Source organism: Podarcis melisellensis (genome assembly GCF_964234715.1).
Source record: "Podarcis melisellensis genome assembly, chromosome: 10".
NCBI lineage: Eukaryota > Metazoa > Chordata > Lepidosauria > Squamata > Lacertidae > Podarcis > Podarcis melisellensis.
The window spans coordinates 41,073,974-41,101,790 of NC_138542.1; the positions used below are offsets into that span (position 1 = coordinate 41,073,974).

The following is a 27,817-nucleotide window of genomic DNA, read 5'->3' on the forward strand; positions in this document are numbered from 1 at the left end:
GCCTCCTTCCTTCCTTCCTTCCAGCCCAACATGCATAGCACTGCCGTTCTGCTTCTGACACCCTCAAAATAGTTGAACTTTTTTTAAAGGAAACCACCAAAATTGTTGTTGTTTTTTTAAATCTTGTGAAGGCTTAACAGGAGCCAAAGCTCAGTCCCAGGGTCTGTTTTAGATGCTACATCTAAAACAGGACATAATGAAAAGTGCCTCTGAGCATGTGCAGAATGTCATGGTAAAGGTAAAGGTACCCCTGCCCGTACGGGCCAGTCTTGCCAGACTCTGGGGTTGTGCGCCCATCTCACTCAAGAGGCCAGGGGCCAGCGCTGTCCGAAGACACTTCCGGGTCACGTGGCCAGCGTGACATCGCTGCTCTGGCAAGCCAGAGCTGCACACGGAAACGCCGTTTACCTTCCCGCTAGAAAGCGGTCCCTATTTATCTACTTGCACCCGAGGGTGCTTTCGAACTGCTAGGTTGGCAGGCGCTGGGACCGAGCAGCGGGAGCGCACCCCGCCGCGGGGATTCGAACCGCCGACCTTTCGATCGGCAAGCCCTAGGCACTGAGGCTTTAACCCACAGCGCCACCCGCGTCCCACCCAAGACATTGTACAAATGTCATTGTACGGGAAAGTAATTGCCATATACTCTCACTGCCCCCCCCAAAAAAAAACCTAGCCCAAAATTAGAGATTTTAAGCTTTTCCTGACGTATGGCAAGTCTAGTTTTACTGCCCGATGCAAATTTATCTCAGGCTTTCCCGATTGCAATCAATCGCGCTTCACACCTTGACATGCAACCCACCAGCTGAGCCTTATTGGACCAAGCTGACGCCTGGTCGCCACTGGGATGTTTTTGATATTTGCATCATCCTTTGTCATTTGCCATTCTGGCTGCAGTTGATGGGAGTCCAAAGCATCATCTGGACTATTGGGGAGCATTAAAAATGAGATTCCCCTACCTGTAATTGAAATAGTTAGGGGTCCATTCTCTATAACCACCTCAGGACTTGCACCACCTCATTTTTGAATTCTGTACAGTCCAAGCCCACCCCCCACCCCGTGTGTGTTTGCTTGTTTTGGATGAAAACTGCCAACTAAGAGAAATGATGACGATTCCAGGAGCAAAGAGAAAGACCTTGCCCTGGAAAACTCGTGAGCGTTCTCTCTGCCCTGTTGACGCTGTCTGGGCCAGTCCCGGACTTCCCAAGCTCTTTTGTATCTGTCTGGAAAGAGCAACATGGCTGGTGAGTATAAGCTCCTGCTTGAAGGCGCCCAACAGCTGGTGCTTGTCTGCACCAAAGGTGAGAAATACCTCCTGGAAGCTGGCATGCAACATCTGGCCGTGCTGGAAAACGGCAGTGTGGTGATTGGCAAGTAAGTGAATCTCCCGGGAGGGGGTGTGTTGCTTGCTGGGGGTGGGGTGAGGAGTCTCTCCAGCAGAATCTCTCTCCCATGGGAAGGTTTCTGTTTGTTTTTGTACTGACCTTCTCTAACGACAGGAAAATAAATGAAGTTTTTACAGAAAAAATAAAATTATTTTCTGTCTCCTGACAGTCACCAGCTGACCAAAACTTAGGCTTTTGAAATACAAAAAACAATTAACTTTTTTATAGCCGATGAACTAAGTCAGGGGTAGGCAACCTAAAGCCCGGTGGCTGGATGCGGCCCAATCACCTTCTCAATCCGGCCCACAGACAGTCCAGGAATCAGCATGTTTTTCCAGGAGTAGAATGTGTCCATTTATTTTAAATGCATCTCTGGGTTATTTGTGGGTCCTGCCTGGTGTTTTTACATGAGTCAAATGTGTGCTTTTATTTATGCATCTCTGGGTTATTTGTGGGGCATAGGAATTTGTTCATTTCCCCCCCCCAAAAAAAAAATATATAGTCCGGCCCACCACATGGTTGAAAAATGTTGCTGACCCCTGAACTAAGTAGTTAGTTACTTTGGGCCAGTAACAATGTGACAGTTAATGAATTTTAATTTCCTGTCTACACTGAAGAATCCAACAATGATGCTAGCTAAATAACTTACTAAAGAAGACATTGGTTTAAGTTTTAAGCACATTTGCTTCAGAAAAGAAGTTTTAGATCGGGGTATAAAAAGTAATTCTGTCTCACCTGCTTTGAAAGTAATGGTAAGCGTTTTGGTCGGTTTATTTTCAGAGATGGTTGTATAAAGGCTGTGGGCGACTCAAGAGCCATTCGCAAGCAATTTTCAGGAGCATCTTTTGAAAAAGTCATTGATTGTTCAGGAAAATGCATCTTACCAGGTTGGTGTCCAATATTTCAGAGTTCAACACACCGAGCAGAAATATGCAGTATTTACATAGGCAGAGATTGTCAGCTTCAGGTAGTCTAACATCCTCTGAATTATTTTCCTTTGGAATAAAATGTGATGGCTCCCCCTCTGGGCTACCTTAGCACACAAGTGAGGACAAGGAGCTGGGTAGTTTCTGAAGAAAATAAGTATTGACTGTGTACTATAGCTCTGTGTGTAGTAAACTACACTTCCCATGATTCTTTGTGGGAGGGGTGTGCTTTAAACATATGGTGTGTACACAGCCATTAGCCTGGATTTTGAGAGACTTAAGTCTATGACCCTACTTCTTTCCAAAGTACTGTTTGATCTAGCATGGACAATGGGACAGCCCCACATAATTTTCTAGTAATGGGTATCCTGAATTAGTACAACTAGTCACTGAAGTTTAAGCAAAGCTCAGTTTAGAAATAAGGTTGTCAGTCACCATATCTTATCAAAAAGTAAGTGCAAGTTAGTGCCTAACATAGGGTTGCCATATTCCCCAAAGTGAAAAGTCAGCTTGGGGGGGGGGTCAAAGTTATTGAGATTTTTAGGGGAACATCTCCCTTCCCTCAAACAATTAAGTTTTGGGGCGCTTTTTGCAATTACAGCCACAAATCTTTCAGGATGACCTTCAGCTGCTGCCTCGCAGTCTCTCCCAGCCTAACCTACCTCACAGGGTTGATGTGAAGATAAAGGGAAAGGGGCTTCATACGCTTTGCTGAGTTTCTTGCAGGAAAGGTGCAGTTTAGCAGATCCTGATCCTGCTTTGGTGCATGTCAACAGCAGTACAACATGCAGAAATTAAGCATCTGATGCTTTTCCCCCTTTTTTCGTGTTCCCTTTTGGAAGTGAGGGGTGGAGAAAATGCCTGTTGCTCAATGTTTGTATTTCAGGCAGTTTTTGAAGGCACAGGGTCAATGACATAAAATAAAAGACCAAGCTCCCATCTGGAAGCATTCCAGTCAAAATCCCAGGAAATCCCGAGAGAAAGAGTATGTGAAGAGTCCTGCTGAATCTGATTTCAGGTTTCATCTTGTGGTAGGTCAGGGTTTCTCTCGGTAGCCAGCCCAATACGATGAAGCAGCCAGCAAAACAGAAAGTGGCATACATGGTTCTTGCGTTCTTCTTTTCATCATCACAACAACCCTGTGATGTATGTTAGCCAGAGGGATGGTGAATGACCCAGTGAGCTTTATGTCTGACTGGGAATTTGAACCTTGGTCTCCCAGGACCTAGTCCAGTGCTCTAACCACTATACCACACTGGCTCATTATAGCATTTTATATACTGAAGGATCATGCTTTTTGATAATGCTCCTCCAAGGGCACATAGATAAAATTATTAACTGTTAATGTTTCCTGATTTTGTTTCCTAGTGGATATGTCTGAGATTGCGCAGTTTGCTGTGTTGTTGTTTTTTTTAAACAGGTCTGGTAGATGCACACACACATCCTGTATGGGCTGGTGACAGAGTCCATGAGTTTGCGATGAAGGTAAACTTACATACTGTAATTGCAAAGCATTTCTTTTACCTGCGTCTACCTTCCTTCAGATAGAAGGACGCGGGTGGCGCTGTGGGTAAAACCTCAGCACCTAGGATTTGCCGATCGCGGTTCGAATCCCCGCGGCGGGGTGCGCTCCCGTCGTTCGGTCCCAGCGCCTGCCAACCTAGCAGTTCGAAAGCACCCTCGGGTGCAAGTAGATAAATAGGGACCGCTTACCAGCGGGAAGGTAAACGGCGTTCCGTGTGCTGTGCTGAATCGCCAGATGCAGCTTGTCACGCTGGCCACGTGACCTGGAAGTGTCTGCGGACAGTGCTGGCTCCCGGCCTATAGAGTGTGATGAGCGCACAACCCTAGAGTCTGGCAAGACTGGCCCATACGGGAAGGGGTACCTTTACCTTTTTACCTTCCTTTACTGTAGATTAAACTTTCCATAAAGTGTTGGCTCTGACCTTTAAAGCCCTAAATGGCCACGGTCCTGTATACCCAAAGGAGCGTTTCCACCCCATCGTTCAGCCAGACACTGAGATCCAGCGCCGAGGGCCTTCTGGCGGTTCCCTCATTGCGAGAAGTGAGGTTACAGGGAACCAGACAGAGGGCCTTCTCGGTAGTGGCGCCTGCCCTATGGAACGTCCTTCCATCAGATGTCAAGGAAATAAGCAGCTATCCTATTTGAAGGCAGCCCTGTTTAGGGAGGTTTTTAATATTTAATGCTGTATTGTTTTTAACACTCAATTGGGAGCCGCCCAGAGTGGCTGGGGAAACTCAGCCAGATGGGCGGGATATAAATTTATTATTATTATTATTATTATTATTATTATTATTATTATTATTATTATTTCTCTTCTTCTGTAAAAGGCACAAATACCTTCATTCCAGCCCCTTCTCAGATGCAAATTGATCTCTAATAAGATCATAGGAAGAAATCTGCCTTACGCAGAACCAAACCATTGGCTCATTTAGCTCAGTAGTGTCTAATGTGACCCTCATTGTTTCTCCATGGTTTCAGAAAGGGCTGTCTCTACCGGAAGATACTAGGGATTCAACCTGGAAACTTCTGCATTCAAAGCAACTGTTCTGCCACTGAGCTGTGATCCTTCCCCTACCAGGGCACTTTTGGAGAGCCATTGCACTTCTGGGATTTCATTGCATGAGGGATATAGTTTGCCCATTAACGCACGTTTAACAGATAACTTTGTTTTAAAGTTGGCAGGAGCTTCCTATATGGATATTCATCAAGCAGGAGGAGGGATACATTTCACCGTGGAGCACACTCGGAATGCCTTAGAAGATGAGCTCTTCAGCAGCTTCAGACACCGGCTGCTACGCATGCTCAGAGCAGGCTCCACTTTGGTTGAATGCAAAAGTGGTTATGGGTTAAACCTGGAAACAGAAGTTAAGATGCTGAGAGTGATTGAACGGGCTCGGCGGGAGTTGGACATAGGCATTTCCTCTACTTACTGCGGGGCTCATTCTGTTCCTAAGTAATGTACCTATTCTGTCTTCTCATTTTAAACATTGTGCTAGAACACAATTGAAGATTAATTGGGCCACGCATTGAACAATTCTTCTGCAAAACAGAACATACCTATTTCTTGCAGCGTTTCTGTTTGCCATCTACTATTAGAGTGATATGTGGAAGTGCCCCAAGAGAGTATTGAAGCATAATGAAGACTGAGGGAGGGTGGAAAGCCTGAGGTGTGCCTGACATTTCCTGTAAAGCATCTGAGGGAGAATAATTATTATTATTTAATTCAGATGTGACGGAGGAGAACACAGCGAGAGGAAGTTTAAGGCACCACTTGTGTTTGCAGTGTTACCCTAACCTCTTTCAAAATCAGCCAGAACATAGAAAGGGAATCTTGAATAATTTGACTTAAAAGAGAAAGATATTGGTTAAGGGGGGAATAAATCCTTGCCCCAGTCCAGCTATTTCTCACAGTTGGGGAAATCACAGAACTCTCATACAATCACGAGAGAAGGAAGCAGATATACAAGTGCATTGGCTCTTGTCAGTGACCAGGACACAGAGCCTGTAGTGCTTTCTGCTGAGGGGCCAGACCAGGTTCAGGGCTCTCAGCCTGCTGCTGGAGATTGTGAGATCTCTGACATAGAATCTGGCAGGCAGGAACCTGTAGAACAACCTTCCATAGCATCAGGGCCTGTGGACACAAAGCCCGGACCCTCAGGTGCAGTTTCTGCTGAATGTGAAGAACCAAATGCCACCCAGGGTAGCTCACAAGCCCAGCCATATCCACCAGAAAGTAGCCCCAAATTTCTGGCCAGAGGGATGGTGCTTTAAACAACTAAGTTATCCACAAAGGGCCAGAGTCCGCTCCCCCTCCAGATTGGTGCTTTATGTGGGTGTATCCTGCATCATATTCTTAGCATAATAATAGTGCATTAGTCGTGGGTTTATTCTGCTTTAGTTTGTGCTTCAGTGATTTCCCACGTTATTGCTATCCAGAGGGGCTACAGCGCAACAAAAGCAGGACAAAAATAAATTAGAATCTTTGCGATATAAAAATTTAAAGGATTTTTATATGGGATATGCACTGGTTGTGAAACAGTGAGACCACCCCAGAACTTTTGCAGGCCACATGAAAATTTAATCTGGTTTTTGTTGCATTGTCTGTTGAATAGGGGGAAAAGTGCCATTGAAGCCACAGATGACATTGTTAGCATCCACCTTCCTAAATTGAAGCAACTGGAGCTTAATGGTGAAATTCATATTGACAATATAGATGTTTTCTGTGAGAAGGGAGTCTTTGATCTGCCTTCAACCCGAAGAATTCTTCAGGCTGGGAAAGATTTAGGGTTACAGATCAACTTCCATGGGGATGAACTGCATCCAATGAAAAGCGCCGAGGTACTTATATTGATTATATTACATAATTTTATTTGTATGTCACCTTTCCACAGCTCAAACTATGCCCTAGGCAGCTTACAACATGAAAAATACATACCACAACACGACCAAAATAGTAATAAACAATAAAGAAAACGTTATAAACAGACACAACCAAATTGAATAATTACTACACAAATCACAACAAAATTTAAAATAAAGATACAAAAAACCCTCACCCCAACAGCAACAACTCCCAAAAACCAACAACACCCCACCCCAAGAATCTGTTCGGCAGCCGCAGCTTTTGAAGCTGGAGTCAGTCAGGGTCCTGCCCACCCAGGCCAGGCGGAAAAAGACCTGCAAGGCAGGGAACAGGTCTTCCAGCACTCACAGCCAAGGTGGTCGTCTTCACTGAAGGAAAAATCTTACACGAATTCTGATTTGGGCTTAGCGTATTGGAAGCACCACAGCACAGTTCTTTGTTTCTGCAGTAAAGTTAAAAGAAAATGTGAGGTTGATGGAGTTAGCGAGATGGACTTTCTGACCTTTGCTTTTTACATCCATTCAAACATTGACTTTGCTTATCTTTTCCTTGTGATGTAAAATAAAAAGAGGAGCATCTGATGAACTCTTTCATTAGTGATAACATTGCTAGATACACATACACATTTTAATAGTTAATGTTTGTGTCTTTAATATCTTTCATAGGGTACATTTGTTTCACCTGTGGTGATTACAATGTATTTATAACTTCTAATATTTCTATAGTATTTTTCATTATTATTATTATTATTATTATTATTATTATTATTATTATTATTAATTTTGCTATTTGTACCTGGTCCACCTTACTGGGTTGCTCCAGCCACTCTGTCAAGACAGGATGAACAAACCCGATGCTGGAGGGGATTTGAAGTGTCATAGTTGTCCCTCTTCCCAGTCTTGCCTGTTCCCACTGGGAGGGGAGCTGTAGCATTTATAAATGCCTCAATGCTCCTGCCCAGGCAGGTGGAAGCTGCTACTGGCAGTAATGGGGTGTTTCAGGGCAGTGAAGGGGCTGTGCTGAGCCAGCACAGGATCTGCTGGATCCTGAGCCAGACCTGCTGCTGTCACATGATGGTACTGGGCATGATCCAAGCTTGTTTGCTGCACGGGCTGGTGTAGCAAATAGATTCCCCCCCCCAATCCTCCTTTCCATTCTGACTGGTGTGCGTAGCAGGGCTCTGGTTACACTGCTGCATTAAGCCCCACTTCAACCTAGATTGAAAGCAGCAAGTTGAAGCTGAGCATCAATGATTCTGGGTTGAGGAGAACTGCATTTTTGTGCTATATAAACAGGTTATTGTGTGTGCAGCCTTACGGATAATGGAGGTTCTTATGTGACTGGCTTTTAATTCAAACCTTGCCTTGGCATCTGTTTAGCTTGGAGCTGAGCTAGGAGCTCAGGCTGTCAGTCATCTAGAAGAAATCAGTGATGAAGGTATTGCTGCAATGGCCCAGGCGAAGTGTGCAGCTGTCCTGTTACCAACCACTGCCTATATACTGAGGTAATCATAATTCTAATATGTATTGCTAGGCTGTATTTTACTGTCATTTGCTATGCCTTTGGGAAAATACGTATTATCTTTTGAAAGAATGCATCCACTGAACAACGGCTGTTAAGTGCGATCCTCCAAGGCTGCTGCAAAACGTTGCCGGTCTTTTAGTAGAGCCGATGGAGATGCTTTGCAGTTCAATCTCTCTCCCTCCTGGTGGAATAGCTGCTTATGAGTGACAATTTAGGGAGGAGCCTAATGGAGCTGGTCTCTTAACAGAGCCAATGGAGAAACCTAGAGTCTCATCTCTCTCTCTTCATATCTCCCTCTCCTGGATTCTGATAAAATCATATAATATTGCTGAAGTGGTTTGCTGCATTTTACATTGCAATTCAAATGGTAGTAACCATTTTTTTTTTTACTTTGCAGATTAAAGCAGCCTCAAGCTAGAAAAATGTTAAAAGAAGGAGTGATTGTCGCTCTTGGCAGTGATTTTAACCCAAATGCTTATTGCTGTTCCATGGTAAGATGTTTCCTTAGAGCAGACGCAAAATTAATGTTAATTTTCTTCTGTCAGTTTGAGCGTCAGGCTTGGAGTATTGATTATTGCCTTTATTCCTTGGGAATCCTATTTAATTTTCTGTACTAGCAGGACAGTTGAGTAGACCACATGAATTTAAATACACACACTATTGAATTCACACGTAAACTCTGGCCATTGAAAAGCAGCTTCTGCTTGGAGCCAATGGTTATCAAGCAGGATATTGGCTTTCAGCACAGATAAGCCCTGTCTTTCTTGCAGACATGAGCCCTATTCAAGCATGAGCTACGGACAGCAGAAACAAGCATACTTATTCCACACAGACATACGCATCACCCTTCCATTCATTTGTCAACTTGTAGAGGGCAGCTGTCTGCAACAGAGGCCTTCTGTGCTTGTGAAGTCCCCCAACTCATTTTTAAAACCTTGGGGAATCAGGATTCTCAAAAGTCCATGGAGTTTGATCTCCAGATCACAGAAGGCAACAGCGTGCTAGTGAGTTTGTCTCCACAGCCCCACCTGCAGTTAGAACAGCTGAAGAGTGTTACAGTTAAATTAATTTTACCTGTCACAGTGAACTCAGGCTTTCAGATGGCAATTCCAATGGCTGACAGACTGTTGGTTTCTGTGCACCTATGTGTGACTTCAGGCTTAACTACCTCTCTCTTACTAGCTCATGGTTATGCACCTGGCCTGTGTAAACATGAAGATGTCCATGAAAGAGGCTTTAGCTGCTGCCACCATCAATGCAGCTTATGCTCTTGGGAAATCGCACATGCATGGCTCCATAGAAACTGGCAAGCAAGGAGACCTCATTATCATCAACTCACCAAGGTGAGGATGCAAATAGCTCTTAAAGGCCTAATGCTCTGCATAAGTTGGAATGAGAATCTAACATTCGGAATAAATTAAATGCATTATGATGAGCAATAATTGCTCAATCCAAGTGCAGTATTTGAATCTTCTCCCAATACAGAACATATTGACCAGACATAAAGGGAAACCTTAATCCTTTTTAAAAAAGTCATACTTTTATATGCTTTTAAATCCCCAGTTCAGACTTTTTTCAGTCTGCCTTACAGCCATGTCAGTTGAAAGTTGTTCTTTAAAAATAAACATTGAATTGTTCAGGTAACAATTTTCTGGCACCATGCCAGAGCCCAAATTTCATATCATATATTGCTGTGAACTAAACATGCCATCAGTTTTTGTTATTTACTGTATTTAAACTGATCTATATTTTCAAGTATATTTTAATGTTGATACGTTTGTCAATGTTAGATTTATTTGTGTTTATTGTGCTTTTTTATATACCATGAGCCACCTTGAGTAGGTAGGCTGTGCCCCCAAAAGGCAGCATATAAATAAATGACTACAAACATTCACAATGTCTTTACAAAACAGGCATATGAATTGATAGCAATTGGCTCCTGCTTTCTATTAATCACTCAACATGTTATGTTAAAACTATATGCTTTAAAACAGTCCTCCTGCCACATTCCTGATGTCGAAGGTGAGGTTTCGTATGGGGCAGTTACAAAAGAACCACCAGGAGCTTAATGTGAGCTCCCAATTATTCTTTCAGCAAGCTTGGCTCCCTGTTAGTGCTGATGATCACTGCCATGTAACCCTTGTGGAGAACTCTGCAGTGCAGCAGAGGGACTTACCATCTCAATTTAGAAGAAACTGTTTTGATTCAAACTGCTTCCTCCAAATGGAGCATTTCTTCCACTGCAGAGGTAAAATTGCTTTGTTTGGAGGAAGTAGTTGGAACCCAAACCGACTTCAAAAGGGCTCCCTGTAACTGCCAATCAACAGTTACAGTGATTGAGCTCCTTTGAACTTCTGCATGTGTCAGTCACCTGATGTCATTATGCTGCCTGGTGATTGTCTAAGTGAGCAGTCCCACCCACCTGTCAAAGTTTGCCAATGGAGAGTGAGGAATTAGGGATCCATCCCACTAGCTAGATCCAGTTTCCTACCCCTGATATAAAAGATACTACTGTGTGTCAGTTTTAAGTTATCAAGTTTAATTGATAATAGCATATAGCTCTGCTATATGAAACAACAAAAATTCCTATTGTGCACCTAGGGCTAAATGGGCAAGGAGGCTGGTTTGACGCTATTCTGTCTGCATTGTTTATTTACTTTGAACATGCAGCTTATCTATCATGCTTTATATTTTAGTCCTATGCACATGAGAGATTGTTGTTTTTCTAAAATATGATTGTAACCTTTTAAAAATCTTTAGATGGGAACACCTGATTTACCAGTTTGGCGGCCATCAAGAACTGATTGAATACGTAATTGTTAAAGGAAAAGTTGTTTATAAAAACGACAGTGTTCTGGGCTACTGAGGAATTCCAGAAGGAAGAAATACAGCAGTTGGCAGACTCTCTGAGGCAAACACAGGATGATAATCGGCAGGGACTCACATCTATAAGATCATACTTCCTTACCGGTCAAAGCTCAGAATTTCACTGGTTTTTATTTTAGTTCTTCGTTTGTATTCGCATGAGGAAGACTAGGCCATGTTCATCTGCTTGGTAGTTTCATAGTCCGCTAGAAAATAAACCTACATGTATGCAAACAATTAACCCTGGTTTTTTTCCATTAATGAAGGTCCTCTTGTATAAAGAAATCAAAGCTCTGCATTGCAGTGTGCCTACATACACCTCATAATTTTTCACAACCAGAGTTAAGAACATGAGAAGAGTTCTGCTACATCTAGTCCAGCGTCCTGTTCTCACAGTGGTCAGGCAGGTGCCTTTGGAAAGCCCACAAGCAGGCCCCGATGTCTGCAGGGAGTTCACAGATAACATTTACGCAGTGGGTTGGACTTGAATAACTACCCAGCTACTTCCATCTACCTAAGGTGGTTTATGAATGTGTGTTTCCTTTGAGTAGCAACCTCCTCTCCACAGCATGATATGTCGTTTATAGAGATGACTTCACAAAGCAAGATTTATATGGCCCAGGAATCAGCACATTGGCTTTTTAATTTTTTTTTTGTAAGAGACCAAAGCTGGTATGGTATAGTCATCAGTGTCTGACTAGGATCTGGAAGGCCAGGGTTTAAATCCTTACTTGGCCATGAAGTTCACTGGGTGACCGTGGGCCAGTCACTGACTCTCAGCCTAACTTACCTTGTGCTCCTTGGAGAAAAAGGTGAGATAAAAATGCAATAAGGAGGAGGAGGAGTCTCTGTAATGATTGCAACATTAGATTTATTGTTCTTATAAATTAAAAAAAAAGCTAGCTAATTTTAGTTGGCTAAATTATAGCTTGATGTTAGTGTGGTTAACTTAACTCACAAAATGAGTCACATCTGCACAGGTTTTGTCGCACCCACCCATTTGCTACAGATAAATTTAACATTCACCTTGTTTTTGTACAAAGTTCAGCCATTGTGAAATCATTCAAACTGATATGGCACTTTCTCAGTGCCCACAAATATTTTCGGCTTTGGAATCTTTATTTTTTGGCCTTTGGCATAAAGTACAGAATACGGGAGTTATTGAAAACACAGGATTTTGCTATCAACTGAAGTACTGAGGTTCATTTCTGATAGCATTTACTCTTAATCAAATTCTTCTGAGTCGCTATGATGATGTTGGTGGCGACAGCGTGAGGCGTTTTCACTTGCTGCTAATGAAAAGGCAGTAGGGGAGATTGGCCTGGACTCAGGAAGGTGCTCCCTTCTGTATTTTTCAATGTATGGTTCAGCTACTTCCCAAACCTACAGGTAGGAAGAGAGAAAGAAAGTGGTGTCAGAAGCAAAAGGCAAAGACTTAGATTATGGACCAAAATATTGGCAGACAACATTTCTCATACATGATCCTAATCATATACTTAAAAACCATTGGTGCAAGTTAGCAAAAAAAAAACTACTTTCAGTAGAAATATACAGTGCAAACATCTGGACAAAGTAGGCCCTGTGGGCATGCCCAGATGGTGGTTTCTGAAGAGGACTGATGTGTGTCCAATGTACATTGCCTTCATACTCCATTCCATCACTCTCTACAAGGAAACACAAGACCGGCTCTATGAGGGAGGGAGGGACGGAGGGAGGGGAAGAGGGAGCTGCATTTTATGGTGGGCCCACTTTAGCAAACAAATGCCAAACACAGCACAGGAGGCTGCTATCATTTCCACCCACCCCTTTCTCACATGCTGGAACTAATACTTGAGAAAAAATATATCCAGAGGCTGTACTTGGCCTTAGAAGACTGTCAGGGACTCAGGTATGCTGAGGGATGGCTTTGAAAAATGTATACTAGCCAGATGGAGCATGTGCAAGATGTTCTTTTTGAACAATAAAACACACTCAACACAGAATGATCAAAAACAAGATTCTCATTTCTTTATTATGAACTTCCTGTCAGAAGCTCAAGCCTCCTGCAGACATGCATGTTAATTCAGCTGTGGATTCCATGTGGTCTATGGCCAGAGATACAGAATATGACTTGCGATTTGTAACACAACTGCGCAGGCTTCTAGTCCACTAACAAGCACAATTTGAAGTGTTGGCTTTGACCTCCAAAGCCCTTTGTGTCTTAGGGCCCTTGGCTCCCACATGAACCTGCCCAGATGTTAAACTTCCTAAGAGGTCCTTCTTTGAGTCCCTTGGCCATCATCAGTGAGATTGGTGGTGACCTTTGATTGGTCCTTTTTAATCACCTCTGCCTCCCACCCTGCCCTGTTTTTGGAAGATTCTCCCCCAATCACGTGAATTCAAGCTTTGTTATTTTTGTTGCCAGGTGAATTATTCTTCCAGGCTTTTTAGATGCTGTTTTAATCTGACCTGGCTCTGGTCTTAATATTTGGCTTTATTGTTCTTCTAATTATTTATTGTATTGTGTACTTATTGCATGCTTTCAGTTTCTTTGATTGTGAGCTGCTTTGAATAGTGGGAAAGAAATATTTGGAATAAATAAACATGGTTCGCTTGCCCAGCTACAATCCGTCTTTCACTTATGATAAGATTTACTTCTCTAACCCCAATCACTCAAATGTTTGGTGGTAGACTTGTGGTGCTGAACAAGTGTCAAAGATATGGTTTCCTCCAACCTGTTTTCCTAGATAGCAAATTAAGTCTTCTTGGTACAAGATTGTTTTCCTTCCTCATAGCATGTCGGAATAAATCATAAGCATGAGGGCACATATTATGCAGCTAGTAGCTAAACACACAGAGGAACTTTTAAAAATCATGGAGTCTCCTCATCAGACTCCATTAGCTGCCAATATCAACACTTGCCTTCTGATCCACAAGCAGTCTGTGAGCTGCCTCAATGTCTGGGGCCATGAAGCGATCTTTCATCCAAGGCCTGAAAGGAGACAAATTGAACAACTTCTAAATCTGCTAGTAGTGGTGGTAAGTGGTTAATGTTTGGCCAATGTTCTCAGAAGTTGCCGTCTCTGGGCAAGTGTTTGTTTGACATACCTGACAACAGAGCGCACAAGGTCATAGACTTTTTCCAATGGGGTCGTAGTTCTCAGGGGGCGTAGAAACTCAATGCCCTGGCATGCCGCAAGAAGTTCTACAGCCAATACTAGTAAACAAAAGCAACATAAAAAACCATGGCAAATTCTGGTCATTTTTAAAACGTTCGATGTAAACAGATGAGGATGAGATCTTGGGACTAGTGCTCACAATCAAATGGGAATATTGACTGGATATATGAAATGCAGAATCTTATATTTGAAATGGTTCTATGAATTTAGATGCAAGTAAAAGACTAAAGAAACTTAAATCTACTTTCCTATGGAGTGTGTTAATACTGTGGCACTCTGTGCAGATATATATGCACATGTACACACACACAACACAAAAGCATGACATGAAAAGCATGCAAAGATTCTAGAACAGTTTTACTGAGTCAGGACTTGAAGCCTTGGAAAGAGGAATTGTGATGCCAAGGTGGAGGTGAGGTTCTGCTTGAAAGGCAGGAGAATTAACTTCTCCCTGTGGCTTGGATTTCCTAAATTCAGAAGTCAGATTAGTTTGCCTTACTGCCACAGGGACCTACGACTCGTCTGCCCATTCCCAACAGCAAGGGCTGGTGGACTGGCTGGGCTGGGCTCCCTCGCCTGCCTGCCTGCTTGCTTACTTTGAGGCCGCCTCAGCTCCTGGCAACCTGGCCAGCCCCAGAGGCACCATTCACCTGTGGAGCTTGTAGCCAGGGCTGCTACAACAAACAGCTGTGCAAGCCTTTGGGAGGCAGAGACACAAGAGAGCATCAAAGGAGGGAGGGAAGGAAAGAGGGACAGAGGCCCGTGTTGCCCACGGCACCCTAGGGTGCCACAACACAACTGGTTGAAAACCACTGATCTATGCAATGAAGCACAATGAACCAGGATCTCTTCTTACAGTGTCAGTCTAAGAAATTTTGTTGCCTGAATGAAGCCCAAATCCGCTAGAGCCCCACACTTAGTTTAAAAATACATGTAGCAGCACTGACACCAATTCCTGCGTTCATCTATCTTCCCCTCAAGAAGCCAACCGAGGGAGGCTGCTCCACTTTGTTGTACTGCAGGGCCTTTCCTGATCTCTTAAATAGTTTTGGGGTCTGCATTAAGTCTCTTGCTATTCTGACCCTAAGCACTTTGGCATGAAATAACACAGGCAATTCTTAGTATTATGTCTTGCTATTGACAATCCACAGCAGTTCCTCTGTAACGTTTTCTGAAATTATTTGTTCTTTATAATTTATATTTGTTCCTACTTATTATCATCTTCATCTCATTTCTACAGGGGTTTTTTATATATAAATTGCAATACATATATGTATAAGTGTGAAATCCAGTCAAATGTATTTTTAAAATGCAAGCAATTCCCATTGATTTCCATGAAGCTTACATCCAAGTCAGTGTGCTTAAGGTGGTATGAAACACTGGTCACATCCACACTATACATTTAAAACATATTTAAAGCACATGGGTTCTCCTAAACAATCCTGGAAACTGTAGTTTATCTGCCACAGAGCTACAATTCCCAGCACCCTTAACAAACCGCAGTTCCCAGGATTCTTTGAGGCTCTATGCTTTCAGTGTGTGGCATAGATGTGACCACTGTTAATATCCAGTTGTGCCTATGACTTTACCTTGTTCAACGTGCTCAATGACTTTGAGTGCTTTTCTCGCAGCCCATCCTCCCATGGACACGTGGTCTTCTGTAGCGGCACTGGTCGAAAGAGTATCCACAGAAGACGGGTGGCACAAGGCTTTGTTCTCGGAAACTGCAAAAGTCCAGTTTGAATAAATGGTAGCCTCTGAGGCAAACCACCATGTAAAGCAATGGTTGTCAACCTGGTCCCTACCGCCCACTAGTGGGCGTTTCAGGATTCTAGGTGGGCGGTAGGGGGTTCTACGGCACAAGCTGAATCCTCCTTCCATCGAGCACTGGTGGGTGGCAAGGAAATTTTACCATCAAGAAAGATTCATTAGTGGGCGGTAGGTATAAAAGGGTTGACTACGCTTGATGTAAACAATGCCCCACTTTGAGCAGCCATCAGCAAGGGAAATGAGGAACCCCAAAACGCTTTTGTAACAGTACTCTGTGCAGATCAGCAGCGTAATATCAATATATAGCACCCATAAACCTTCTTTCCCCCCAATATAGAGGACACTCCAAAAGTGCTCACACTGCCAAGGAGGAAGACAACAGGGGAGGAACACGAACACAAGCCTTGTATTTTTGCTTCCCATAAGCATCTGCCTGGATCAGATGAGCTTCTGGGTCAGACCTAACAGGGTTCTTTTTACCTGTTCAAAGCTTCCTATACATTATCTCAGCAATGTTTATCACAGTAATGCTTACAGCAGCCCTGCAAGGTATCCTTGTGCTGCCAATGGGAGAAAGGCCAAGACTGTGAATTAAGAGAATAAATGGGCAGAGAAGAGATTTGAACCAGAGATGGGCCATGTACACATTATTGTTAACTCTGGCTCCAGTGCACTCCCTCCATTAAATTTTGAATCTGCGTACTCAGGACATTAGGGAATATCTAGAGCTATCCGGTAGTTTCTTGTAACGTACTGGTTGCATGTGATTTATTTAAATGCCTTGGCATTCTAGAAATGGCCTGGCTATTCCAGCAATTGAATTCACGCTGGATCTAGGAATTAGGAGACACACCCCAAGTGTAATGGTCATGTGTACATAGCCCAAGACTCAAATACCTGAGAGGGAAATGCAAGAAGACTGGTCCGAGCAGCAGATTAACTCTGGGATATTGAGAGGTCAGTGTATTCAATCCCTCTGGCAGCCCCTTCAGCCATTTTGTACTCACCCAAGGATGCTGCTGTGCAGTGTGCAATCATGAATCCAGAGTTCAGACCTCCTTCTGTGACTAAAAATGGCGGCAACTCACTGAGGGATGGGTTGCAGAGCCTTTCGATCCTCCTTTCGCTAATTGCAGCAAGTTCATGGACCCCGATTGCAAGATAGTCCAGAGCCTGAAAGATATATATTGGTTTTTAGTGATGGTTTTTAAAGCCCTAAACTGTAAAAAGTAAAAATAAAAAAGGGGGGGGAGAATGTTGTTAACTACCTTGGCAGGGTATTCACCATGGAAATTTCCTCCAGAAATTGTCTCCTTCCTCTCAGCAAAAACCATCTTAAGGAACACATTAAGGCTTCAACAGTAGTGAGGTTGGCCATAGCAAAGCCCAAGTTATTCATTTATTATTGAATTTGTTAGAATTATTTCTATTCTACTTTTCCATTACAAAAAAGGCACATGTTTAAACATGTTTTTAAACCAATAATGTATGATAAAGAATATATATATTTTCAGAGGGTCAACAAAATACTTTATTTTTCATCTGGACCACCAAACTACAAGGTGTTCATATGGGACAGTGGAAGACCAGAGAGGGAGCTGATATAAACCTCTTGAGGCAGGGAGTTCCAAAGGCTAGGTGTGGCCGCACAGTCTCCCACAATCCTGCCAATTGCACTCCAATACTAATAGATTATAGAGAAGACCTCTTAGTAGATCATAATGAGCAAATAGGCTCATATGGGAAGAGATGGTCCTTAAGGTATCCTTGTCCTAAGCTACAGGTAGGTAGCCTATGTATCTGAGGAAGTGTGCATGCACATGAAAGCTCATACTAGTAACAAACTAGTACTGGAAAGATTTTTTTTATTTTGTTTGTCCTAAGCTGTTTAGGTTAGGGCTTTAAAGATGATAGGCCTCAGGTAAGTTAAGAACAATACACTTTAAAACTTACAACCTAAATGCACAAGTATGCAGAATTACTTTTGTCTGACAGCTCCTACAGAAACACTGAAAGCCATGGGGAACCATGTGAAAACATAAACTTGACTCAGGCAGCAGAATTATACGAAAAAGATACAGGATTGTCTGTTGCGCTGTTGAGTTCTGTGGTGATTATGTCCTTGACAAATGCTATCGTGTCATTCGCAACACCATGAACCTAAAAGAAATTTCAGATATTAGCCACATATCTTGCATCTTTGTAAATTACTGTTTTAAATACCTAGTTTTATTTCTGTCCTGCTCCTGGGACCTCCAAGCTTTGCCTTCCACGGTTCCAACTTTTGTTAACAAGAATAGAATTCAGCTCACTGGTAGATTTGAACCATTTTCTTTACATGTGGAAGTGATAATTGAGTTCCTGGCTACACGTGTCAGAACCAAGTTTACATTCAGCTTTACCTGAGGGCAGCAACGCAGTGTGTATGCATCTTGTACTCTATCACAAAATCGATGGGATTCTGCAACACAGCAAAATGAAAACTTATTATTTTAAGAAGAGGAAAACATAGCAAGGTTAGTATTGTAATACTAAACCTCTCTAGCGACAAGTCAAAATATGAGATTTGCCCTAGAGTATCACATGGTTGGATAATGTGAAATGTTATGATCTGCTTCCACTTTTGTAGCTTATAGTGTATTCTGTTTTAAACGTTTTACAACAAGATTTAAAAAAGAAAATGAAATGAGATTTGCATATTGTCAGGCTGAAGTCTGACAGTTGGATATATTTAATGAACAATTGCATATTTTTTAAATATCTGGGACATTTTAGCAAGAAATGGGGAAAGCCTTTCTGGTGACTGGACCAGTGCTGAAAACTCTGTGGAAGGGGCTGTAACAATTACCCAGCTGAAGAAGAGACATTCCTTAGGATTCTTGGGCCTTTAGCAAATTATACCCAGGACTTAATTATTTTTTCTTACATACTTTTGAGGGCTAGATACAGCATTTTAAAAATAAACCGAGTTGAAATTATCAGATTGTCCCAGCTTCTTTTCTAAGCGAATATGCCAAGTACGTATCACCCAAAATGGCCATTCACCTGCTATTTCAGAAGGATGGTGATCAGAATCTAAAAGTGACCTGAATCGAAAAGCCACCTCTATCTGCCCTCGATGTGGTCGCAGTGCATGAATATCTGTTTTGAAATAAAGACAGAGAGTTACAGCATAACACTTATCCCCTCTCTTCAAATTAAGGACAGTCTTGCAAGCAACACTTGGACAGGTGTTTTAAGCCTGGGACTATAGTTACGTGAAATATACAGCAAAATTTTCAATTCATACAATAAAACCCTAAAAAAGCCATTTAATACATATACAGCATTTCCCTGTTCCTTTGAAGAGATACGATCTGCAAGATATATAGTGCAAGTAGCATCTGCAACAAATGCTACAGTGTGGAGGTATTCTGGCCAGGATTCTAGCCAGCCATGCCCTTTCCATACAGTATATTCCATTCTATTTGCCTCTCAGCCTATATCAGCAACATTCTGTGACACTGAGCATGCTCAGTCTTTCTCGCTTACATTGTTTTGGGTGGTTTTGCAGACTTTGTGGTTCTCCTAAGCCTACTAGTACCTGAATATTATGTGTGGATGGCGCCATTTTGGCTACTGAAGAATCCACACTTGGAGACTGAGATGTTGGAGCTTAGTATATATGACTGGGCTTTAAAGCAGTATAGATCACTTAAACGGTTTCCCATATGGCACCGCAGACACTAAAAGCAAAGACGTTGGTAGTTCCTATGGTCACAATTCTGCTGGCACCGTGAAGATCAGAATCACGTCGTCACAGAAATGTGGGAGATGCGACAAAGCAAATACCCAAAGTCCCAGATTTAAGTATGTTCTGTTAAAGTGACTGTAGAAAATGCAATACCAACCGGTATCAAAGGCTCTTGTTGTGCCCTTCAAAACTTCTAGTGTGAGGGCAGCCACTATGTCAGCTTGTCTAGCAATTGCACTGGCCCTTTCAACTGCTTCACATCCTAGAGAAGTAATCATTTGTGTCCCGTTTATAAGAGCCAGGCCCTTCAAAGAAACAGAAAACATTAATTTTCAGTGACTCTCTCTGTATAAAGACACATGCATTTTCCCCCTCTCCCTTCACAGGCAGTGGCTGGGGGGAAATAGGGACATTCCGGGATCAAATGAGAAGCTGGGATTGCTTTCGTAATTCTGGGACAGCCCCTGGAAAATAGGGACATTTGGAGTTTATGAACTTGACATCTGTTGCTCTGGCCCCGCCCACAATTGTGGCCACTGGAGTGAAAAAAATTCTCCTGACTTAAAGCCGCTTCACTGTAAAAGTGCCTTCTAGAGAACAGTGCAAATTAGAAATGCTCCCTTCGCCATCACGATACCTGTCAAGGCATCCCAATTTGACTGGGACATCCCAGAATTATAGAAGCCACCCCAGCTTCTTATTAGATCCCATAATGTGCCATTTTTGCTTCTACTCTGTCTTGAGAGTCAGCTGGCTCCCACGAGAGTTTGATACTGAAAGATTCACATCTTTCTTTCACGCGAAAGGAGGCGGCTGAGCTGGAGCCCAAGGGAGAGGGGGGGGAGAGGGAGCTGCTGGTGGTGCAGGCCAGGCCATCAACACTGATGGAGGAGAAGACAAAGACAGGGATGGCAATGGGGGGGGGAGCCACTTCGGGGCTCGCTGAAGGAGATGCTGCTGGTAACGGAGACAGGGGGCTGGGGCGGGGAAACCCCAGCCAGCTCGCATGTGCATTTGGCACTAAAAAATGTGCACCCCGATTTTAATCAGCAGAATATTGGAGGGTACGTATGACATTGTCTAGCTACATAGTACATGCTTCCGCCTACTGGACCATTGCTGAGATTCTATGCATTTTATTACCTCTTTGGGCTTCAGTGTAATTGGTTTCAGTCCATGAGCTTCTAGCACCTGTAAAACAGTATCAGTAACAAACTTATTGGGCTTATCTTTTGTTACCCCATAAATATTTTTAACTACTCTACTGAGAAGGAAGATGCCTGAGCAGAATTGAAGAAGTGGCTTCAAGAATGTTTCGACACCCATAGTTTTAAAAAACTAATGGTTTAAATTAGTAGTAGTTTCAGTTCCATACATGGAATCCCACTTCTGCATTCTTTTAACATGCCCTTTCAGGCTCATGTAGTTCCTCTAGTTTGCACCGGAAACAACATATTCGTTTTAGGAAGCCTCTCCCTATATCGCCTTACCAGCATAAAAATTAATTAAAAACATGACCCTGTGTTTCCTTCTGAGCTGCAATTCTATGCATGCTCACTTGGCAGTGAGTCCCAGTTAAATCAGTGGGACATACTTATAAGGAAACATTACCACAGTTGCTGTCAGAATTCATTTATGTTCATCACTTGAAACCATCTGAAGTTAACAGACCCTGAACATTTTGGCTTCAGAAAAGTTCCAGCATTTGCATGCTAAGAATACACAAATCCTTTGCTTTGTCTCATGGTTATGGCATCTATATTAAAACCATGGTAGACATTGTGCAGGATCATTTGCTCGTGCTACCAGAAAATCACGAGCAGCACTCAGTCACTGTCACTGAACAACAGAAGGGCACCTTGCCACTCCCATCGTGCTACAAAGCCAGCAATTCAGGATAGATTATTTCTACTGCTGTCTGTTCCAGTTCTTCAACTTGCAGTTCTCCATACATATTGATCAGTAACATTAGAATACTAAAAGACTGGATGCAATCCCAATCAATTTTTTGCTCTTGCACTCTTCCTTTGGGGGGAGGGGGGATTAAAAGGTACACTGGTACAGAAATGCCATTGCACATGCCCAGAATGGAAGAAAGTAAGTTGAAAGTGGGGAGCAGTGGTTGAAGGGAGAAGGCAGAAAATGCAGCTTAGAAACATTCCATCAAAGAAAAAGTGGACAATCTATGAAAGCTCTAAGACTCTGTGGGAGGCGGGGGGGGTAGGGCAGCGGACAGTGTGTGGATGGTCGCGTGCCACTCAAGCATTAAAAATACATTCTGAACATTCAGTTTGTGACACAAAGCCCTCATACCTGTTGCACATCTGTTATAATTGGTCAGTAACTGTTCCCCATTAAAATCTAGGACTGAGACCCTACATTTACTTATAGGATTGCATTGTAAGAAGCCTAAATTTATTACAAATCATTAATCCGCAAAGCATCAGAATGAAACACCCCTCTTCACCTTCCACCATTCTCACGAATGCTTTAGCAAACCAAAAGGAAGCAGCAGAGCATTGTCTCTTACATATTTTGCATCAGCCCATCCACTCTTTGGTGACCACATCTTCCCTTCTCCTATGAGTCCCAGAGCAAGATGAGAAAGAGGTGCTAAGTCTCCACTGGCTCCAACAGTCCCTTGCTCAGGAATGTAGGGCAGGCAGGATGCTATAAGAACAAGAGGGTGAGGGAGAAGCAGAGTTACAGAAATACACATACCATAATTCACCCTGCCCCTTTAAATTTAGCAGTGACTTTTACTCCCAGTGACCAGAAAGAGTGCCTTATGCAAACCAAACTTGCCCGTTGCCTTTCACAGCTACAACATTCTATTGACCACCAATATCCCAAATGGCACTGCCCCTTTCAAGCAGACAGTCCACAACACATTGCATAGGCCTTGCCTCTCTTGGAAAGTGTAATCTGAAATCAATCTTTCTTTAGAAGCTGCAGGTGCAGGTTAAACTGCAAGGCGCAGGATGTCACCGCCTCTCTTTGCACAGTTCTAGGTGCAAATGGGAAAGTTGCTGCATTTTTTTGGCACAAAGAGACAAAATTGGTTTTTTGATGGGAGCTTCATCCCCTTTCAAAATTATGCCTATTGCACTGAAAGCTGAACCCTGCAAAAATGTGGCATAGCACAGATTACATTACCGTTAAATGCTTCAATGACTTGATGAAGAGTTTCCAGTGATATTCCACTATATCCTTTTGCTAAGACATTGATCCTTAGAGCTAAGAGCATACGAGATCTCTCTGGAATCAAAGGCTTCCCAACACCTGCAAGGATAAACAACCACCTCAGTATAGCCTATAATAAATCATAGGAAAGCATCTGGAAGATCTGCTCTTCCTTACCTGCAGAATGTGACCGAACCAAATTCACTTGAAGTTCCCTCAGAGAGAGAGAGAAAGAAAGAAAGAAAGAACACAATACAATTAGTTCCAACTGCAGGCAAAGTTTTAAATTTCTTGCAAAAACTGAACAAATAAAATTTTAGACAGAACTTTTACCCAATGGAAAGTAACCTAATTAAATAAAACATGTTAGAATCTGTTTGGCTGTATTTTCTATAGGTTTCTTTTGTAAATTTAAAAAAAGAGACATACCATAACTTGCTGTTTGGAATAACAGTTCGTGCAAACTTCCCAAAACCTGTAGTAATTCCATAGACAACTGAAAGAAGAATGATAAAACAAATGTTTTACTTGCATATTTTAAATAATAAAAATTGTATTTTAATATATGCAATCACTTTTACATATATTGCAGTATTCCCAACTGCTCACACCCAATTTTAAAAAATAAAGTAATTAATGGTTACCTCTCTGTTCCTTTAGAATACTTTCAATAACATCTCTTGATTCTCTGACTTTAGTTTCAGCTTCAGGGGTTAACTAGAAATAAAATTGCCTTTATATATTTTTTTATTTCAAAGTAAAGTGCAAATAAAGTATCTACAGGGGTGCTGTCACTGTAGGACATTTGGGCAGAGGTCTAGGGCCCCACTCAGGAAAACATGCAGAAGGACCCCCAGATACAACAGGGCTGGCTAAAAGAGGAGGTGGGTCAAAGGTCCAGGGTCTAAAATCATCTAAATTTCACCCCTGGGTATTTTAGAGTTATAGTATTTCCAGTACTCACCTTAATCTTATACAGCCCCTTTCCTAAATTGACTAAATCCTGTGTTGTCAAATGGTTCCCATCTAAATAAATATACTGTATAAAAGAACAGCATTAGAATAAGAGAATACAATGGATAAACATAAATAACCAGTTTTGCTATGTGGACACAGTATTTATGTCTCTGTACAGTCAGTGTTGCTACAATGGGAATATCACATTTTCATATAAGTGTTTAAAAGATCTATTGCAGTTAATATTTTTCAGCTCTTCAAAAATCTGTGACTATGTTGTATGTTGCATTACAGAATTGATTTTTTTTAAAGTTCTATTTCGTTACTATTTATTGTGCAGCACAAGCCTGTTAATGTTTTCTCAGAAGCAAATCCCACCGTGTTAAATAGGAGTACAGGCACATAGCATTTAGCATAGTATGTATAGCAGACTTAGTACTTAACACATAGGGAGGAGAATTAAGGACAGGGAAAGACATAATTCAAACATCAGTTCTTCATAAGTTACTCTTGCTCCATACCTGTTCTGGTTCTCGATATTTACTATATCTGAAGCACAGCATAGGAAAATATATAATATAATACAAGATCATTTAGATTTCAGTCCACATTTGCGGGTATAGGAGAGACAACATGCAAAAACTAAGCGCCCTTGAGTTATGAGGCCTCAGAAAAACAATAGACAACCACTACATTTTTAATAAGGATACAAATGAACACCCTCAGGCTGTGATGGAATGAAGTCTGGGGACATTACATCTCCTTGTATCACTGAAAGGAAAGAGAGACAACCATCAATGACATTTTGTTTATTCTGTGGCCAGTGTAGTTATGCTTTCACAGGCTATCCCTGTAATCAGAAATTTTGCGAATCACTTCTAAACGCCTTTATTCCATTTTCTCACATGAGAAGCTGTGGCTCAGTGGTACTCTGGGAAACCATCTGCTCTACATGCCAAAAGGTCTCAGATTTAATCCATGGCATCTCCAAGTAAGACTGGGAACTGCCTGACACTCCAAAGAGTAGCTGCTGGTCAGTGTAGACAATCCTGGCAAGATGAGCCAAGTGTCCGACTTCCTGAGTCTCTTTGCACTTCTGATTTCCAACCAGCAACTCCAGTATGTAAGCAACATATCAATGAGGCCTGGATGTGATCAATCTACTATATGATCCATATCAGTGGGGGTGCCTGATGCTTTACAGCAGAAGCCAAAAGACCCACAAGCTACAGCTTCAAAGACACTGTCAACTAATTTACGTATGGCAGAGAGTTGGAAACGAGGAGAAATAACACAGCACAAAATGGAAGCAACTGCTTCTTCTCTTCCTCTGTTTGCTATAGTCAAAGTCTGGGATGTTACAATTAATGAGATGCAGAAGACACCCCAGTTTAAGTCCAATGTATACAGTGGTACCTCAGGTTACATACGCTTCAGGTTACAGACTCCGCTAACCCAGAAATATTACCTCAGGTTAAGCACCCGAGGATGAGAACAGAAATCCTGCTCCAGCGGCGTGGCAGCAGCAGGAGGCCCCATTAGCTAAAGTGGTGCTTCAGGTTAAGAACAGTTTCAGGTTAAGTACGGACCTCCAGAACAAATTAAGTACTTAACCTGAGGTACCACTGTATCTGGATACATGTGGAGATTTCTTTCAGCCTACCAACATGGGAAATGGAAACAGCTTTCTAAGCAACCCTTGTGAAAATAACTGGCTGAAATACTGCACACTTAAAATGCATGCTAGACCCCCCTAGACATTGATGGTATTTGGAGAGACTTCCCATCACAATATCAAAACATTTTCATTGTTTCCTGCCAAGTGTTTCCCTTTATGAACTTCTCCTTAATATGTGCAAACATTGCAACTTGTCTTCCGCTTACTTACCAACTTCCACAAATTCATTGTCCTCGAGGGCATCTTCCAAAGTATCGTCCTGATCCAGCAATCCAAGGCCTTTGCAACGGCGAACGTAGAACTGTACTTCCTCCACAGAAGCAAAGCCTCCATTGTCAGGCTTGTTTTTCATATACCGCCTCACGGCTTCTTTCCCCAGCCACCTCACTGTGCTTGCGCCACTTCGGCAAGGCACGGCAAGCCATTCCCCTCGGACATGCACCGTGTACCTTGGCATGCTTGTCCTCCGCCTGGGCTTGTCCCTCCACTGCCGAGGGTCGGTGTGAGCACCGCATAGGTGTGCAATCTGCAGCACATGCCACCTGACTGAATTCCACTGTCCCAATCAGAAAAGGCCAAAAAGCTACACACCCACCTGAAAGTTCCCTCACTCTGCAAATAAGCATGTGTATTTAAGCCAAATATCAAATCACACACACACACGGGTGACACACCACTATCACAACAAAGCAATGAGGAAACAGGAAAAGACGAATCCAAAGCTATGTACACGTTGGCATTTATTCCAAACTCAGCGCAGTCCCTCATCCATACTCCAACCTTGCCCTACTGAGTTCACTATAGAACTTCCTCTCCTGATAAGTTCGGCAAACAAGCCGTTTTCAGTTTTAGGAAGATGCTTCAGATGTTTTTCATTGGGGGCAGGGTGCATGATTGAACCTGACCCATGGACCCTTCCAAAAAATTGTTATTTAAGCAGCAGTTCACATTTTATGCTGCTTCCCGATAGCCCAATATGGCTCTACTGTCTTTATCCATTACAGTGGTACCTTGGTTTACAACCATAATCCGCTCTGGAGGTACGTTTGTAAACCAAAACGGGTTGTAAACTGTTTCGCCCCCCAAAAATTGTTCGTAATCCAAAAAAAGGTTGCAAACCGGGACACGTACTACCAGGTTTGATGTGTTTGTAATCCAAAACGTATGCAAACCAAGACATATGCAAACCAAGGTACCATTGTACTTTGTTTTTATTCATAGATTGCAAGTCAGGGATGTGGATTTTTTTTAGCTTAAGAGTTATTCTCTCCCCCACCACCACCACCACCACCTTAGAGGAAGTCTTCAGGGGCCACTGACAATAGCGGGCAAATATATCTGTTGCCCTTGCAGAGCAGGCTGCATTTAAGCCTCTCTCCCGCCCACCCCCACCCCCACCTCTCAATCTACCTGAGCAAGAGGAATTATCATAGTTCAAGGACACACTCCAGCTAGGCAAAAGCAATGGTGAAAGGTTTACCATGCTTGTTATAAGCCATGCTAAAGGTTCTGCAGAGCCATCTGGCAAGGCAAAAAATCTCAAATCAAGACAAAAAATGGCAGCAATGGAGCTGGGTTCTGCATGTGCACCAGAAAGAAGTCAGTGAGCATGAGAATGTCATTATTCACCATCAAAGTCAGAGCTGGTGGGTGTCTTTCTTACATGCTATGCACATTATTAGTTTGAATGTGGAAGAGGCTGCATGCCAGCACTCCACTTTTCATCACAAAGGGACAAATGTAATAGCCTCAAGGACTCCAGTCTTCCCTCTGCTGTTCCATCCCCAACTACTTATGTCCCCAGTAGTAGATGCTACCTTTGGACACATCTCATGATTCTCAGCCTTTGGCACCACTTACAGCAGCCAGCATGTTTAGTAAACCACACATGCCACTGCACACTGTTATCAAGAAGATGGGACAAGCTGCAGAGATGTGATCTACAATTTATTACTTCTATGAGCTACTGCAATCCCAGCTACAAAATCAGCACTGGTCAACCATGGCAATTTAACAACCTTTAGACTTCAGCAACCTGAACAAGAGTCGTTTGTAGTCGGGCTAACTATTAATCATTAATTTAGATGTGTCTTTTGGGCACTGTATTATGTAAGTATACGTTGTTGCTCTCACCGAACTGCTCTTCACTTAGGCAATGTCTGACTAAGTTGTTTTTTATATCTGATTAAGTTGCTTTTGTGCCTGTTGGTACTTTTATTATTCTGCAATGCGGGGGGGGGGGGGGGATAGTGT

The 27,817-nt window shown here is 42.6% G+C and overlaps 2 protein-coding genes across 3 annotated transcripts; one reads left to right on the plus strand and one right to left on the minus strand.

Annotated features, from left to right (window-relative positions):
- The first annotated feature begins 1,109 nt into the window (after positions 1-1,109).
- Positions 1,110-11,322, plus strand: AMDHD1 (amidohydrolase domain containing 1). Of its 2 annotated transcripts, XM_081929079.1 has the most exons (9): positions 1,123-1,371; positions 2,163-2,269; positions 3,729-3,793; positions 5,009-5,286; positions 6,446-6,671; positions 8,076-8,200; positions 8,618-8,711; positions 9,403-9,563; positions 10,981-11,322. In XM_081929079.1, exons 1-9 carry the CDS (start codon positions 1,235-1,237, stop codon positions 11,084-11,086), a joined length of 1,299 nt encoding a protein of 432 aa, XP_081785205.1. In that variant the 5' UTR covers positions 1,123-1,234; the 3' UTR covers positions 11,087-11,322. The 2 variants fall into 2 exon arrangements, with proteins under 2 accessions (XP_081785206.1, XP_081785205.1); XM_081929080.1 differs by lacking the exon at positions 9,403-9,563 and having other exon boundaries at positions 1,110-1,371.
- Positions 11,323-12,183: 861 nt separating this feature from the next.
- On the minus strand, positions 12,184-26,090 carry HAL (histidine ammonia-lyase). Its single transcript, XM_081929078.1, has 20 exons — positions 25,775-26,090; positions 24,597-24,657; positions 24,408-24,435; positions 23,894-23,968; positions 23,574-23,646; positions 23,359-23,425; positions 23,107-23,144; positions 22,903-23,028; positions 22,277-22,416; positions 20,890-20,937; positions 19,904-20,051; positions 19,059-19,154; positions 18,416-18,474; positions 18,093-18,173; positions 17,282-17,347; positions 17,021-17,186; positions 15,833-15,967; positions 14,173-14,281; positions 13,987-14,056; positions 12,184-12,468 (listed from the first exon to the last, which is right to left on the minus strand). Exons 1-20 carry the CDS (start codon positions 26,019-26,021, stop codon positions 12,310-12,312), a joined length of 1,992 nt encoding a protein of 663 aa, XP_081785204.1. The 5' UTR covers positions 26,022-26,090; the 3' UTR covers positions 12,184-12,309.
- Positions 26,091-27,817: the final 1,727 nt, after the last annotated feature.

Coding starts and splice junctions, on each gene's coding strand:
- AMDHD1 (XM_081929079.1), top strand. CDS start 1,235: ATGGCTGGTGAGTATAAGCTCCTGCTTGAAGGCGCCCAACAGCTGGTG. Junction 1,372..2,162: donor GGCAGTGTGGTGATTGGCAA/GTAAGTGAATCT, acceptor GTTTATTTTCAG/AGATGGTTGTATAAAGGCTG. Junction 2,270..3,728: donor AGGAAAATGCATCTTACCAG/GTTGGTGTCCAA, acceptor TTTTTTAAACAG/GTCTGGTAGATGCACACACA.
- HAL (XM_081929078.1), bottom strand. CDS start 26,021: ATGCCAAGGTACACGGTGCATGTCCGAGGGGAATGGCTTGCCGTGCCT. Junction 17,187..17,281: donor ATGGTGAATACCCTGCCAAG/GTAGTTAACAAC, acceptor TATATCTTTCAG/GCTCTGGACTATCTTGCAAT. Junction 14,057..14,172: donor CTTGTGCGCTCTGTTGTCAG/GTATGTCAAACA, acceptor GTCTCCTTTCAG/GCCTTGGATGAAAGATCGCT.